Below are 17,159 nucleotides of genomic sequence, written 5' to 3' on the forward strand. Positions count from 1 at the left end.
TCATCTTCAGTGTAAATTGGAAACAAAACACAATTTTAAATTTCTGTTATTTTTATTGCCATTTGTTCTCTCAAATTTTCCCATGGGGACTTCATTATAGCTGCTTCCTGCTACAGAGAACTGGACGACTGAAAAACAATTTTTAAGGACATTAATTTTATTGGCTAAACATCACTGACCATATTATGCGCACAATATAGCATCTACATTTGAGCACATTTTAATGCTTTACTCTGATTTTAATAAATTTCATTATAAAAATATGTTTTAGTAAAGCCACAATAATTACTGGGCTTTGTTGGTAAACAGCTGTTAGCATGGAATGCTGAGACATACAGAATCAGACTATTTGTTCCATGTTACTTCCCAGGTGTGAGCTGAGATAGCTGAGCTCAGCCATATAATTGCCATCACAGGCTCCTGTGGAGAAAACACTCTAGACCACACTCTAGTGTTCTTTTTGTTCAGTGAGTATATGCGGATGTTGGGTGAAGGTAAAGTCCTTCTGATTCCCTCCCTGCTGATTCAGTGTGCAGTTCCACAGGAACAAAGTACTTCAACAGTACTTTGTGGGGGTCCAACAAGGTTGATGTCAAACTAAGGTTACCAGATTCTGCAGAGTAGACAGATATTTACAGTGAAGTCATTCTTCCAACTAAAATTGCATCAATTAATAAGTGGCTCTGGAATGCTCCCTGTGGAACCATATCCTAGCATGAGTGACTGACTTCAGAAGAATGAGATGGGATAATCATTGTGTTAACATTCTGGACTTTTTTTTTTAAAGCCCAATTCATCATGAGATTTATCAAAGTACAATGGTAGATCATTTTCTAATACCACATCAACATTTAATGTAAACGTGCCATCCCTTGCAAATTTTTTAAACTTTATAGGAATGCTACTTCTTTATTTAGATAATTTTCCAAACACTTTTAAGGAGAATGAATTAATGAAACCAAACCATTATATTTACCAAGAAATACAATAATTGAAAGCAGTTATGAATAATCTAGCATGCTGTGTTGTGTAATAAGAGATAAAAACACAAATTATGTCAGTTATTGTGATCAGCAAGGCAATATAATTCTTTACATAATTTTCACAATTTTTTTTGTATTACAGAATGGGCATTTGTTGCTTTAGTGCTCTCAGGATCTCTAATATTCCTCATCTTACTTGGTGTATGCTGGTGCCAGTGCTGTCCTCACACATGCTGTTGTTACGTCCGCTGCCCATGTTGTCCAGAGTCTTGCTGTTGCCCACGAGCCTGTAAGTACACTTTTCTACAGTTCAGTTAGGAAAGGGATTATTTTCTGTCTCTTGACTTCTTCCTTTCATTACCTTTTAGGCTAATTCTGGGAAGTTCATTTCGTTAAAGACACAAGATTAATAGGATTGCTCATAAATTTCAGGAATTACAATCAACAAGATTGTTTCTTCTTCAGTGCACTATATACGTGTCTGGCCTTAGAAAATGATTTTATGTGATACAAACAAAAAATATGCACTGATCTGAAAAGAAATAGTGTTCATTGAATAAAGCTACATAACAGATAAAACACAGTAAAAAAGTTACCTTCCAATACTTTCATTCTAATATGTTACAGACTAAACACAAAGCATTTTGGAGTGTAATATCATGTTGGCACAAAGAAATCAAGCCAGGGACTCAGTAGACACCAGCTGATAATTTCAAAAGATACAAAATGCCCCATCACTTGTACAAAACTCTACAATGGCAATTAAATATTAAAGTGACTAAAGAAATGATAAATTGAAACTGTGGGAGCTATTTAGGACATCATGATAGTGCAGCTATGAGTAACAACAAGAGGGTTAATTTCACACAAATAATCAGTCAAGGGCATGCAATCTTTTATTAAACAAGAAAAGAAAATCAATGTTCCTGTATGGAACAAGGCCTTTCTCATTAAAGAGAAATGTTCAATATTATTCTTCTCTCTTAACCAGTGTACGCAGCTGGGAAAGCAGTAAAAGCTGGACATCTTCCTAATGTTGCAGCCTATCCACCGTATTACATCCCCAGGGTACCCATATCACCAAGTGTAATTGATTCAAAGCCTCTGTCTTCAACTGCACATGTGGACAATGATATGGGAGGATCTGGTAAGAAAACTTTTACTCAAAACAAAAATCATTTTTAGGAGCTCGGTTACCACGTCCAATATCAACAATATCAAATCGTGTATAGAAAGAAGCTTATTCTAGACAAAGCTCCAAACATAACTACATAATAACAGCTAGTGGAAACGATACAAATTGGTAACTAGCATTAATTAATTTGCCTTTTTTCATTCATTAACCACACTTCCTTCATTATCCTGGATTTTACTCAATCATAACTCCCCTTTCCCATAGCCTAATTCCTCGGGATGGGTGAGGCAGGTCTGCAGCTCCATTATATAAGTCCTCTTCCTTGCCTGTTTAAGTTCAGCAGCAGTCACAGATCACCGTTTGATGACTTCTCCACATCCACAATGCTGGCATGGCAGCTAAGGCCGCTTTTTCTAGTTTAAATTTGAAAATCTTCTGAAGACAGCACCTCAATTTTGAAGCAAGTTCTCGTTCAGTTGCCAGCCATGGGATATTGCTGCTTCCAAGCTGAAATGCCTCTCCTTAACCTGCGTTACAACTGGCCAATTCAGGAAAACTCACAGCTGAGTGATTGTTTCCCATAAGGTGATGCACTTTCAATCTGACACTGGGATTTAGGAGGCCACAGGAAAACTGTACTCGGTGTTGCTGTTTGTTTTCAGAGTTAAACTACAAGTACTACATCTAAAATCTGGCACTCTGAAAATTGGAATTGTCTGAAAACTGGACATTTTTCCTCTTTTTACTCTCCTAGAGCACAGTAGGCATGGCCACAATAAGGTTGTTTTAAGGCTGATTCCAGAGAACAAACTCAGTGAGGATTGTACACAAACATATGAATGTACAGGGTAGGAGCACAGGTGTATAATTTGACCCCTTGAACCTGCTTTGCTGTTTACTAAAATCATGGTGCATCTGATTGTAACCTTTAACTTCATATCCCAGGTAACCTCTCATCCTTTTACTTATCAAGAACTTATTTATCCCTGCCTTAAAAATATTTAAACACTCTGTTTCTACTTCCTTATGAGGAAGAGAGTTCTAAGGACTCTTCGAAACATAGAAAATAGGAGCAGAAGTAGACCATTTGGTCCTTTGAGCCTGTTCTGCTATTCAACATGATCATGGCCAATTGTCCAACTCAGTATCCCATTTCTGCTTTTTCTGGTACCTTTTTATCCCTTTAGTCCCACAAACCACATATGGCTCCTTCTTGAAAATTTTTTTATTCACTCATGGGACATGTGTGTTCCTGGCTGGCTAGCATTTATTGCCCAAACCCTAGTTGCCTTTAAGAAGGTGGTGGTGAGCTTCCATCTTGAATTGCTGCAGTCCACATGCTGTAGGTACACCCACAATTCCTTTCAAGAAGGAATTTCAATGCCTCAATATTTTGGCTTCAAGTACTTTTTATGGCAGAAAATTCCATCGGGATGAATAAATTTATCATCAGCTTACTCCTACCCCATATCTTTAGACTGTAGACCCTGGTTGTGGACAACACAATCATCAGGAATATCCTTCCTATGTTTAGCCTGTCCAACCTTGTTCAAACTTTATAGGTTTCTCAGAGGTTCTTCTCTCATTCTTCCAAACGCTAGTATATATAGATCCCTGAGAAAGGGCTCCTGCCCAAAACGTCAATTTTCCCACTCCTCGGATGCTGCCTGACCTGCTGTGCTTTTCCAGCACCACTTTAATCTTGACTCAATCTCCAGCATCTACCGTCCTCACTTTTGCCTATATAGACCTAATTTATCCATCACCTCTCCATATTCAGTCCTGCCATCCCAGAAATCAGTCGGGTTTGTTATATTCCCTCCATAGCTAGAACATCCTTTCTCAGATAAGGAGACCTAAACAGTACAGAATAATCCAAGAATACTCCAGATACATTCTTAGTCTCACCAGTCCCCTGTATAACCTCGCGAGGCCTTTGGTTCATAAATGTAATCAATAATACACCTGGAAATGAGTCAAGGCTTATGTTAAATCAGCTGATCTCAACGCATTGCTATAGGAATGATACAGTTATCCTCAGGACTCCCTTTGGAACACAAATTAAGCCAGAGTTTTCTCTGCTAGTATATCTGAGCCCTGATATACATATATCTGCCTTTCCAGGGAACTTCTTATGAGGAATTATTAAATGCTGCGGTGAGATTCTGACTGTTATCAATCAATATCTGATTGTTTTATATGTCATGAGAAAACAAAGTGCCAGCACTAATTGTGTTTTCACAGGAAAATGTAAATACTACTACTTTCATTCTATATCAGAGCTAACTGACAGTGCATCAGCACAATTCTCCATTCCTTCAGGATTAGACTGTGACACATGAGTTGTAAATGATTAGGAAAGTGATTACATTCTCTTTATCTTTAAATGACAACTTCTGTTTAATCAAAGCTGCAATGAGATGCCTCCTCCACCCATCAGCCCATCTGATCAAGGTTCTGTTATACTGAGGTAACCTTCTTTGCTGTCACTACACCCCCAATTTTGCTGTCATCTGCAAACTTACTAACCATACCTTCTATGTTCACATCTAAATCATTTATATAAATAACAAAAGCAGTTGACCCAGCACCAATCCTTGTGGCATAAAGCTGGTCACAGACCTCCAGTCTGAAAAGCAACCCTTCACCACCACCCTTTTGTCTCCTACCTTTGAGCCAATTCTGTATCCAAATGGCTAATTCTCCCTCTATTCCATATGCTGTCATCTATTCTTACTGATTGCAGTCTATGGGTCAGAAAGTTGAGGATCCAGTTACAGAGAGGAGAGCTATGACCTAGGTCTCAGAGTTCCGTGATGCGTTTGTTTGGAATTATAGTGTTGAAGACAGAACTGTAGTTAATAAGCAGAAGCCAGACATAGGTATCCTCGTTATCCAGATGTTCCAGGGATGAGTACAGGGCAAGGGAGATGGCATCTGCTGTGGACCTGTTGTGCCAGTAGGTGAATTGTAAAGGGTCAAGGCAGTTTGTTAGGCTGGAGTTGATGTGAGCCATGACTAACCTCTCGAAGCACTTTCAGAATTATAAAGGTTAGAGCCACTGGGCAGATAACTTGAAATTAAGGCACATGAGTTCTGTGGTTGAGCAGTTAATCAGTCACATCCCCACATGCACCTAAACTATGAGAAATGGGAAGATTATATTTGAAAGAAAGACTAGAGTTTTTCAAGTGTGCATGCAGTTCTAAAATGGATGACTATACGCAGAAGGTCAATTTAAAATACTCTGAACCTTCTTGGGAGATTGTAAGTAAGGCTGCATTTGACTAAAAGTGTCTCCTATATATAAGATATGGATTGATAAACATGATGCCTTGTCTGTTGAGGCAAAACCACCAGCTGTTGGCAGTTTGGACTTCTTTAACATTAAATCAGCTGTCAATGTGGTAGTGACCAGAAAATGGGGACGAGGTAAAGTTGAGGGAAAACACGAATAGAAGCAAGCAGTATCCTGGAATTGAGTGGATTATTCCTGGTCCTTGCAGCTCCATATTATATAGTAATCTACTAACAATAGATTGATTTAACACAGCTATTCTTTTCTCATTCTTCTCTAGTACGAAGTGGCTACAGGATTCAAGCCAACAAAGAGCAAGACTCCATGAAGGTCCTTTATTATGTGGAAAAGGAATTGGCACAATTTGACCCCTCTCGGAGAAAATATGAACAATGTATGGGTGATTTGTAATAAGATAGATTTGAGGCATGTTTACTATGGCTATTTTCTAATAACATACTAGCTCAGCAAAAGCATTAACTTCATTAGAGACTTTCAGCCTCCAGTGTTTCATTTAAGTTTGCACTGCCATGATCAATTCAGCTTTAGCAGTGTAGCTATTTAAATTCATAGCTGTAAAAACGCTATTAAAAGCATTTCATAAATGTGCATGATTTTTAAATACACATTTTGAAAAAGAATGCAGTGACCCACCTACCAATTTTAATCTGGAATATTCTATTGTATTCATTCATAGAATCCCCAACTCTATTCATAGAATCCTTACAATGTGGAAACAGGCCCTTCGGCCCAGCAAGTCCACACTGATCTTCTGAAGAGTAACCCACCCAGACACATTCCCCTACCCTATTATGTTGTGTTTATCCCTGACTAATGTACCTAATCTACAGATCCCTGAACACTATGGGCAATTTAGCATGGCCAATTCACCTGACCTGCATATCTTTGGATTGTGGGAGGAAACCAGAGCACCCAGAGGGAACCCATGCAGACACAGGGAGAATGTGCAGACTACACACAGACAGTCGCCTGAGTCAGGAATCAAACCGGGGTCCCTGGTGCTGTGAGGCAGCAGTGCTAACCACTGAGCCATTGTGCCACCCCCATTATGGTTAGCATTTTCATACTGCTATAATGCGGTAGTTCTGTTCTCATGCAATCTATGTTATGAATAAATAGTGTAATAGCAGCACCATTTAAACTACTGGGCTGGAATCACGTTATAACCAATACATACTTTAAGACTTTGCACAGTAGAAACAGTGTCCCCAATTCATCAATCGTGTTATAGCGAATTTGTGTTAATGAAACATACATTATGGTAGAACACCCTGTAGTATACTGAAATTCTGTGAGAGTTTTCCTGGTCTCCTGAAGAATCTAGAGTTGGAATCCATTCCCCCAACCCTTGTATCACAGAATCATAGAGAAGTCACAGCACAGAGAGAGGCCATCCTCTTTACTATCAAATACTCAACCCATTTTTGTCTGCAAATTTCCCAAGCAAGTCTCGTACATTTAAGTCAAAACCATTCATTACCTACCAAAAACAAGAGACCCATAATTGCTAGCTGTAGAACACCACTGGAAACAGCTTTCCATTTATAAAAACGTCTGTCGACTATTACTGTTTGCTTCCTGTCACTGAGCCAACTTTGGATCCAACTCATCACATTCCTCTGTGTATCTCATGAGTTTTAATTTATATTCATCATCTGAAGTATGAAACTTTGTCAAATCTCTTACTAAGATCCATGTAGACAATATTTACTGCACTATCCTCATGAATACTTGTTACTTCCTCAATTAAGTTGGCAAAACGTGACCTTCCCTTCACAAATCATTCTGACTTCTTCAATTAATCGAAACTTCTACACAAATCAATTAACCCTGTCTCTCAATGTAGATTCCAGTAATTTGCCCATCACAGAGGTCAGACTGACTGGCCTATTAGTATTTGATCTATTCCTCGTACTGTTTTATAATACTGGCACAACATTTCTGGTACGTTGCTTGTATCTAGTGAGGAGAAAGTGAGGACTGCAGATGCTGGAGATCAGAGCTGAAAATGTGTTGCTGGAAAAGCACAGCAGGTCAGGCAGCATCCAAGGAGCAGGAGAATCGACGTTTCGAGCATGAGCCCTTCTTCAGGAATCTGTAGTTCAAGAATCTGTAGTTGGTATTCTTCCAAGCACCCTGAAATCTGCTTTCAGGATCTCATTCCCATTCCTACCCAAGTCACTGGCACTAATGTGGACTATGAATTCTGATTGATCACCTCTCCCAGAACAAGGTCTTGCAGCTGCTCAGTAATAAATCTGACCCTGGCACTGCCCTGGAGTCAGACTGACAGCCACAGAAACACCAACCTGATGCTGTAGCTATGGTATCCTCTATTGCTATTGCGCCTCTATTTTTCTTCCTTCACCTCCTGAATGGCTGAGTCATACTTGGTGTCACCAACTTGAGTAACTGAAATGGAATACCAATGAAGAAGCACAGTAGATTCAGAGGACTGCTGCACAGTCAGCATGGATCTCTTAGACTGGCTGGTGGTTAGCAACTTCTTCGCTTTTATGCCAATATGCTTTATGCAAGACTCCACATTCACCTTTTCAGTATCTCGGATTGCTCACCTCTCATTCTGTTTTCAAGCTGTCAGATCACTTCCCTCTCTAGGATGACATTGACCTTGACTTCCTGTCTCGTGGTCCCCACTTTGCCTGCTCCGAAGGACCAAACTCACTAATTACTGGTATAATGGTAGTGCAATGGTCTGTGGCAAAAGTTATGTAATGCAATTTTCAAAATATTCTATACAAATAATTATTTGATTTATTTGATCATAGTAATCCAGGAACTGCTTGTTATCTACAAGGCAAAAACACTTAATTTCATCTATCATTCCAAAACACAGAAGATAAACTAAATATCACAATGATCAGGTAACAAGTTTTGATCAGAATTTCAAAATCTAGTGAGGACTGGAAAATGATCCTCGGAGCAATCACTATTTCCTCCCTTTTTTCCTTTAACATCCTAGGATACAATTAATCTGGTTATCCCTCTTCAAGGTCAGTTCCTCCAATACTTCCCTTTTCATTATATTTTGTCTAATGTCTATCTGGATCTTCAACTAGAATGTCTGTCTCATCTCTCTCTCTGAAGGCAAAGACAAAATATTCAATTAGAATCCTACCTACATCATCTATGTACACACACAAGTTACCTTGTGCACATCAAATGGATCCAATCTGTTCCTTAGTCATCCTTTTGCTCTTAATGTACTGAGAAAACATTTTTAGATTTTTCCTTTGCTTTCCTAATTTACATTTTCATTTCATCCTTGTACTTTCCATATTCCTCTCAGCTTCCTGGTGTATTACATTTTAAATTATCTTAAATTCTCTTTTTTTCTCCTTTACCTTGCATGCTTCTCCATAACCGAAAAGATGGATGCTCTAGATTTGGTAGTTCTACTCTTTTTCTTTGTGGGGACATATCCGTAGTGTGGCTTCAGAATCTCATTTCTAAATGCCTCCCAATGATTTGGCACTGATTTTCCCTCAAGTAGCTGCAACCAGTCCAGTTTTGATAGATTAACTCTTAGCTTTGTAAAGACTTCTTTCCCCCAATGTAGGAAATTTACTCCTGTTTTATTTTTGTCCCTTTCCATAATGATGCTAAAAGTAACTATATTATGATGAATGTCTTCTAGGTGGTCAACCACTGCTACTTCTTCTGTATGCCCAGCTTCATTTCTTAAGACTAAGCTTAAAATTGCAACCTCTCCCATTGGGCTTCTGATGTGATAGCTAAAAATGGTCTCTTGAATAAAGTTCAAGAATGTTGTGTCCTCTGTGTACTTCACAATATTTGAATCCCAGGGTATTTGAGTAGTTGAAGTCCCCAACTATTATTGTCCTGTTGTTTTTACAGTCAGACATTTGCCTACCAATTTACTCTTCTAACTCTCTTTCTCACTATTTGGCAGTCTATAGTACACATCTAGCAGTGTATCTGCCCCCTTTTTTTGTTTCAGTTCAACCCATATGATCTGATTTGATGCTTTGTTTGGTACATCATCCCTTCTCACAATTGTGATTGATTCTTTAATCAATAATACTGCACCTCCACCTTTTTTATCCCCTTCTCTATCCTGCTTGAAAATATTCAGGCATGTTGAGCAATCATCCTTGGCCATCTTTAAGCCAATGTTCAATTTTGGCTGTGATCTCATGCTGTCTTGTGTCTCTGTGCCCTCATCAACCTTTAATTACTATACTCTTCGCACTTGCATATCTACCTTTTAAGACTGCCAATTTCCTTTGCTGCACTTCTTTTAACCTCTACTTCCTCTGTCTTTCAGAGTCACTTGTGAAGCTTCTTCCTCCCATTCCTGCTGAATTTAAACTCAGTTTTTGAAACCCCTGACAATCTTGATAGTTTGCTAGTGGCACTAACTTCCCTGCAAGATATGTATCATGGTCCTGTTTAGGGACCATCCATTTTGTATGGGTCACATCTTCCCCAAAATCAGTCCTAATGCTCAAAATCTGATGTTCACCCTTGTACACCAATTTTTCAGCCATGTGTTCAATTGCTTGGTTCTCCTATTTCTATCTCCACTAGCACTGGGACTGGGAGTAATCTTGAGATTACTGCTTTAGAAATCCTGCCTTTCTTCCAAGCACCCTGAAATCTGCTTTCAGGATCTCATTCCCATTGCTATCCAAGTCACTGGTATTAATGTGGACTATGAATTCTGATTGATCACCTCTCCCAGAACAAGGTCTTGCAGCTGCTCAGTAATAAATCTGACCCTGGAGTCAGACTGATAGCCACAGAAACACCGACCTGATGCTGTAGCTATGGTATCCTCTATTGCTATTGCTCCTCTCTTTTTCTTCCTTCACCTCCTGAATGGCTGAGTCATACTTGGTGTCACCAACTTGAGTAACTGAAATGGAATACCAATGAAGAAGCACAATAGACTCAGGACTGCTGCACAGTCAGCATGGATCTCTTAGACTGGCTGGTGGTTAGCAATTTCTTCGCTTTTACGCCAATATGCTTTATGCAAGACTCCACATTCACCTTTTCAGTATCTTGGATTGCTCACCTCTCATTCTGTTTTCAAGCTGTCAGACCATCTCCCTCTCTAGGATGACATTGATCTTGACTTCCTGTCTCGTGGTCCCCACTTTGCCTGCTCCGAAGGACCAAACTCACTAATTATTGGTATAATGGTAGTGCAAGTTCTGTGGCAAAATGCAGGAAGTTATGTAATGCAATTTTCAAAATATACTGTACAAATAATTATTTGATTTATTTGATCATAGTAATCCAGTAACTGCTTGTTATCTACTAGGCAAAAACACTTAATTTCATCTATCATTCCAAAACACAGAAGATAAACTAAATATCACAATGATCAGATGACAAGTTTTGATCAGAATTTCAAAATTTGCAAATGATATGAAACTTTAGTGAAGCAGTGAAGAAGATAGGAATAACTTTTAAGAGGACATGACAAAATGATAGAATGAGTGAATGTGGCAAATTACATTCAATACTGAAAGCTGCACGTTGTTGCATTTTGATAAGAATGAGGACAGACAATCCAGGCTAAATGGTGTAATAAAGAGAGCTCTGAGGTATATAATGAAACATGTTTGAAGTGTCAAGATAGATTAATGATGCAATTAATAAAGCTAATATGTTGGAATTATAGCTAGCAAAAAAGGAAGATTGTTGGAGGTCAATCATCTTAGTAGCAGGACATCTCACTCCAGGGTTTCTACATGGTCATGTCCTTTGCCTAACCTCCAATGACCTTCCTTCTATAGTAAAACTAATTCAAAACTAGGGGGCATATTTTTAAGGTGAGAAAGGAGAAAGTTTTAAAAAGGATATGTGGAGCAACTTTTTTTGTGCAGAGAGTGATCCATGTTTGGAATGAACTGCCAGAGAAAGCAGTGGATGCAGGTGCAGTTGCAACATTTAAAAGCATTTGAATAAGTTCACAAATTGGAAAGATTTTGAGGTCAAACGCAGGTAAGTGGTTCTAGTTTAGTTTGGGAACATGGTCAACGTAGACTAGTTGGACCGAAGGGCCTGTTTCCATGTTGTCTACTCTGTAACTATGACTTGTCATACCTGATTGAATGAATGACGGCATGTGAAGGTTTTGAACTTACAACAAAAGTTTGTGATTCCATGGTGATCAGTAGCCCATCTTGGAGGCCATAACTCATGTTTTTTAGCAAAATGGACCCAACTCCAGGAATATAATGGGGGTTTTTAAAATGCCAACCGCACAGTGGAGCCAGCAAGGTAGGGAATGGTATTTATAGGCTTGAAAAACTGCACCCTTATCCTATGCTACCAGAATTAACATGTCAGAAATGGGAGCATAACTTCTCGAACTGGGCCCTGTATACTATTTGTAAAATGCACCTGCCTGCCTGTCACTATTCTGCCCTTGGTCAGAAACATGAGAATGCACTTTAGACTCCAAAGGTGATGAGGTAATGCTGACCATTTGTTTACAATATTTCTACCCCATCTTCGGCTTTACACCTAATTGTGGACAGGACACTAGGAAGGATGTGAATTCTTTGGAGAGAGTACAAAACAAAGTTAATGAGAATTCCTCAGGCAAGAGGAATTACTTTTACGTGGATAGATTGAAAATGCATTTTTTTTTTAACTGTTTGAGCATGTTATGGTAGACCTCAGTAGCCATTACATCCTGAGATGGGACATGGCCTACAGGCCCAGCACCAGGAGCACTACAATACATCCAAATGCTAACCAGAGGGCACACAGTTCAGGTGATTTGCAAAAGAACTGGATGTAACACAAAGATAAATTCAACAAATCATTAAGATTTGTGGTGGAAACAAATTCAATTGTAGTCTTCAAAATTAAACTGGTTCCTACCACCTCCTGGAAAATATATAGTTTGTTCCAAAAAGACTGACCTGTGTTTTTATTTGGCAAACGTGAACGTCTTCTACAGCTCAAAATTGTGCTATCATTTGTATTATGGCTTGTGTTTGGTTTTTGGATGTCAAGGTGCAAATGTACATCTGAAATATCTGATTTCAATTATTAACTTACCCCGCCTTCACGGGATTTGTTTCAATCTAATACTATATCGCTGCTTCACAAGCAGACTGACATTGCACAATAACAGATGGTCAGCTGATGCCATTGCAGGGTTCAGTCAGAGACCATCTCTGTGGGAGAGGAAGCAAGTTTTCTGCGACTTTCTGTTCTGACTTTCTTTCCCCCTTCAAATGCAAATTAGCAGCTGTGATTTGCATTATAGCTTTGAAAAAAAACCTGGGTTGCTGCCAGTTTGTAATTGAAACTATCAAGAAAACGTTAAGACAAAGAATACGAGTAAATATTTTAAACGTTTTTCTCTTAAACAGCCAGTAACATGTCGGAGCTCAGTTCACTTCACGATCAGGACACTGACTTCCGCCAGACCTTTCCTCAGGGTCGAAAACAAGTGCTCCCAGCAATTACTGCCCAGGACGATGACTCAGCATTCAGGGGTCAGCTGACAAGAGGGTCGGGACATTTCAAGAACAGAGAAAGAAGAGACAACGAGCGTTGCAGTAGCAGGTGGAGTAATGAATTACTCAGTTTGAAATAAATCATGAAAGCATTTACACGTTTCTTCACAAGAACCTGTACTATTTCACATGAAGACTGTTGGCCAATCATATTCTCACCGATCATAAAGTCATGACCGTTTTATTAAATATGGCATTGCTTTTTAGGATGGTAAAGAAATATTGCGTTTGTATTAGCAAATCAGGCAGTCAAAAAATCGAAGTATAGATTTAAACTGTTGTTTATGATTAATGCTTTCTATAAAAAGTTCATTTGAATAATTATGCAGTTGAAGGATAATAATAAATGCTATCTTTTCGTGTTTGATTAAATGTACATAGTTTAGTAAAGCAGGGCAAAGAATAAACAGCACAGAATGGCCTAAATATAACCATCATTAGTTTGCAGATTTAAATTTTCTATTGCATAAATAATACATAAAATGTTTATTAGATGGTCTCCTGTGTGTGAAGCTTCACATTTTCTCCTAATATTTAGTTTCCAAACATGTTTTCACCCATGGTGAGCTCCTAGGACAGGGATCCCAGTAGACAGAAAGGGTTGACATGGTTAAAACTTCAAATCCCAAAGGCTGGAGATTAGTAAAGATTACAGATACTGGAAGTCAAAGTTCGATAAAATGTGGAGCTGGAAAGGCAGAGCAGGTCAGGCAGCATTGGAGGAGCAGGAAAATCAAACCCTTTTATCAGATCTTAAAGGCTGAGACCACACAGCTAACTAGGGAGTTCCCAGATTTTCACCCAATAATGGCCCAGATGGAAGGAATGTTGCTTTAGTTTGGAATAAGAATGGCATGTGACTTGGTGGTGATGATATTCCTATGCGCTTAAACTTTTGCAGATTATAAAATGCACAATAAATTCCAGTAGAAGTAGCCATCAGCTCCAAAGTGGTCCATATTTGTAAATAGCAGGGTAATGAGGAACAAAACTATGTGACGGAAATTCCAACATTTACATCAGAATTGTAGCTGACTAGTTTGTTTAAAAAGGAGATGCAAGTTACCATTAGGAATTGCATGAAGCGTTCAGGAATTGCTTGCTCATTCACTTTATTTTGGTAGAAGAGCTCAACAAACCTCAGGAAACCAGACTGATTACAGAAAGAAGCTGTTCAGACCTTTGTGTTTGTGTCAGCTGTCTGCAACAGCTAGTCATCTGGTCATACAGCCTGTATTTTCTTGTAGCCCTGTATTTCTTGTATCTCTTCAGGTGATTACCCAATTCCCTGCTGAAGGCTATCATTGAAACGGCCTCCACCATTTTTTAGGCAATACATTCCATAGCTAACCACTTGCTCTATTTATTAAAAAACTCTCATGCCCCTTTTTATTCTTTTCATATTCATCTCAAGCCAAAGTTCTCTGGCTTTCAAATGTTCCACCAATGGGAACAGTTATTCACTTTCTATTCTAAAATTTTTTAAAATCTCTGATGAGGAAACAGGCCCCTTCGGCTCAACAAATTCACACCAACACTCTGAAGAGTAACCCTCCCAGACTTATTCCCCTATCCTACTACTCTACATTTTATCTGTTCCATCCCTGAATATTATGGGCAATTTACTAAGGCCTATTCACCTAACATAAGGCATAGAATTTAGAAAGTTCCAGCGTAATACAGGCCCTTCAGCCCTTAATGTTGTGCCGATCTGTGAAATTAATCTGATGCCCATCTAACCTACACCGTTCCATTATTATCCATATCTATTTCCAATGCCCATTTAAATGTCCTTAATGTTGGCCAGTCTACTACTGTTGCAGGTGGGCCGTTCCACACCCCTACTATTCCCTGAGTGAAGAAACTACCCCTAATATCTGTTCTAAATCATTCATCCATCAATTTAAAGCTATGTCCCCTCATGTTAGCCTTCCCCATCTTAGGAAAATGGCTCTCGCAGTCCACCCTATTTAACCCTTTGGTTATCTTATATGTCTTGATTTTAGTCACCTCTTAGCCGCCTTCTCGCCAATGAAAACAGCCTCAGTTCCTTCAGTCTTCTCACTTAAGACCTTCCTTCCATACCAGGCAACATCTTAGTAAATCTCCTCTGAACCCTTTCCAAAACTTCCACATCCTTCCTTTAATGCAGTGACCAGAACTGCACACAATACTGCTGGTGCGGCCTTACCAGTGTCTTGTACAGCTGAAGCATGACCTTGTGGTTCCAAAACTCAATCCACCTACCAATAAATGCCAACACACCATATGCCTTCTTAACAACTCTATCAACCTGGGTGGCAACTTTCAGGGATTTATGCACCAGGACACCAAAATCTCTCTGTTCATCTACACTGTCAAGATTTTACCATTAGCCCAGTATTCCTGGTATTTCTTCCAAAGTGAATGACCTCACACTTTTCCCCATTAAACTCTATTTGCCACTTCTCAGCCCAGCTCTATGACCCTCTGTAATCCACAACATCCTTCGGCACTATCCACAACTCTGCCAACCTTCGTGTCATCCGCAAATTTACTAACCCATCCTTCTACACCTGCATCCAGATCATTTATAAAAATGACAAACAGCAATGACCCCAAAACAGATCCTTGTGGCACACCAGTGCTATCTGTGATCCAGCATGAACATTTCCCATTAACCACCACCCTCTGTCTTCTTTCTGCTAGCCAATTTCTGATCCAAACCGCTAAATCACTTTCAATCCTGAAACTCTGTAAATAATGCAATAGCCTATCGTGTGGTACCTTATCAGATGCCTTACTGAAGTCCATATACAACACATCAACTGCTTTGCCTTCATCCACCTGTTTGGTTATCTTCTCAAAGAACTCAATAAGGTTAGTGAGGCACGACCTATCCCCTCACAAAACCATTTTGACTTTCCCTAATCAAATAGTTCCTTTCCAGATGATCATAACCTGCACATCTTTGGAATGTGGATAGAAACCTGGTGGAAATCTCTCATGATTTTGAACATCTCAGTCAGATCTTCTCTCAACCTTCTCTTCTCCAAGGAGAAGCCCAAGCTACTCCAATCTGTGTAACCAAACTCCTTCATCTTTGGAATCATTCTCGTAAATCTTTTTTTTCAGCCTCTCTCTCATGGCCTCACATCATTAAAATTATGTGCGGCCAAGAAATGGGCACAATACTCTAATTGAGTTTAAGCTAGTGCTTTACCGTAACATCCTTGCCTTTGTACTCAATTCCTTGATTTATAAAACCCACTAACCCTTTTACCTTATGCTTTTTCAATCTGCTCTGTTACCTTCAATGTTTTGTGCAAGTCCCTCTGCACCTGCACCATTTTTTTTAGAATGGTATCTTTTAATTTCATCTAGTCCTCATTCTTCCATCTAAAATGTTTTGGTTCACATTTTTCCGTATTAAACGTAATCTGCTACATATCCAGTTGATCTACCAGCGTACATTGTCTTGAACTGTATTACTATTTTCTACATAGTTCATAATACCCATTGATATACATTGTAATTGTGCCTTACACACCAAAGTCTGTGAATACAGATCAAGAAAAGGGGTCATCATCTTATTATATCAAATATATCTTCTACTAGTTTGTTCATTTCTAATCTTGTTACTCAATCAATTTATTATTCAGGCTGACAAGTTTTATTTTTTGAGCTTCAAGCTTGTTGTCAAGCCTGTAATGTGGCATTTCAACATAACTATTCTTTTCAATTTCATGTTCATCGCATCAATTATATTACTGTCATCAATCCCCAATGTTACCTCATTAAACCAAGTTAAACACAATTTGCCATTAATAAATCCATGCTGACTTACTTCATTATTGCACATTTATCAAAACAAATTTTTTTCTTACATCTGAAATCATGCAATCGAGTAATTCTCCAACACTGAGATTTAGCTAACTGGCCTATAGTTTCTTGTTTTTACTTTCACTGCTTTACTGAACAATGAGATCATGTTTACTACCTTTGAATCTATGGGGACAAGTCTAAAACCCAGGGAATTCTGTATGTTCAAAACCAATGAAACCATTACTTTTCTTGCCACATTGGATCCGAGGGATTTTGTCAGCATTTTGTTCCATTAATTTCATCAGTTCTAATTCTTTAATAATTAGTATTAGCAAGTAGTAATTCTTTTGGTTTCCCAGTATCCTACATACATTGTGGCTTCTACATGA

At 38.8% G+C, this 17,159-nt stretch overlaps 1 protein-coding gene across 1 annotated transcript in view; it reads left to right on the forward strand.

The window, feature by feature from the left end:
- The window catches only part of LOC132820594 (immunoglobulin-like domain-containing receptor 2), a 145,723-nt gene that overhangs the window by 116,694 nt on the left and 11,870 nt on the right, over nucleotides 1–17,159 (forward strand). Inside the window, exons 6-9 of the mRNA XM_060832799.1 lie at nucleotides 1,126–1,272; nucleotides 1,975–2,130; nucleotides 5,697–5,810; nucleotides 12,820–13,015. Coding sequence (XP_060688782.1) covers nucleotides 1,126–1,272; nucleotides 1,975–2,130; nucleotides 5,697–5,810; nucleotides 12,820–13,015 — 613 coding nt within the window. The remainder of the gene's footprint in view (nucleotides 1–1,125; nucleotides 1,273–1,974; nucleotides 2,131–5,696; nucleotides 5,811–12,819; nucleotides 13,016–17,159) is intronic.

This window comes from Hemiscyllium ocellatum, chromosome 12 (genome assembly GCF_020745735.1).
Source record: "Hemiscyllium ocellatum isolate sHemOce1 chromosome 12, sHemOce1.pat.X.cur, whole genome shotgun sequence".
NCBI classification, from domain to species: domain Eukaryota; kingdom Metazoa; phylum Chordata; class Chondrichthyes; order Orectolobiformes; family Hemiscylliidae; genus Hemiscyllium; species Hemiscyllium ocellatum.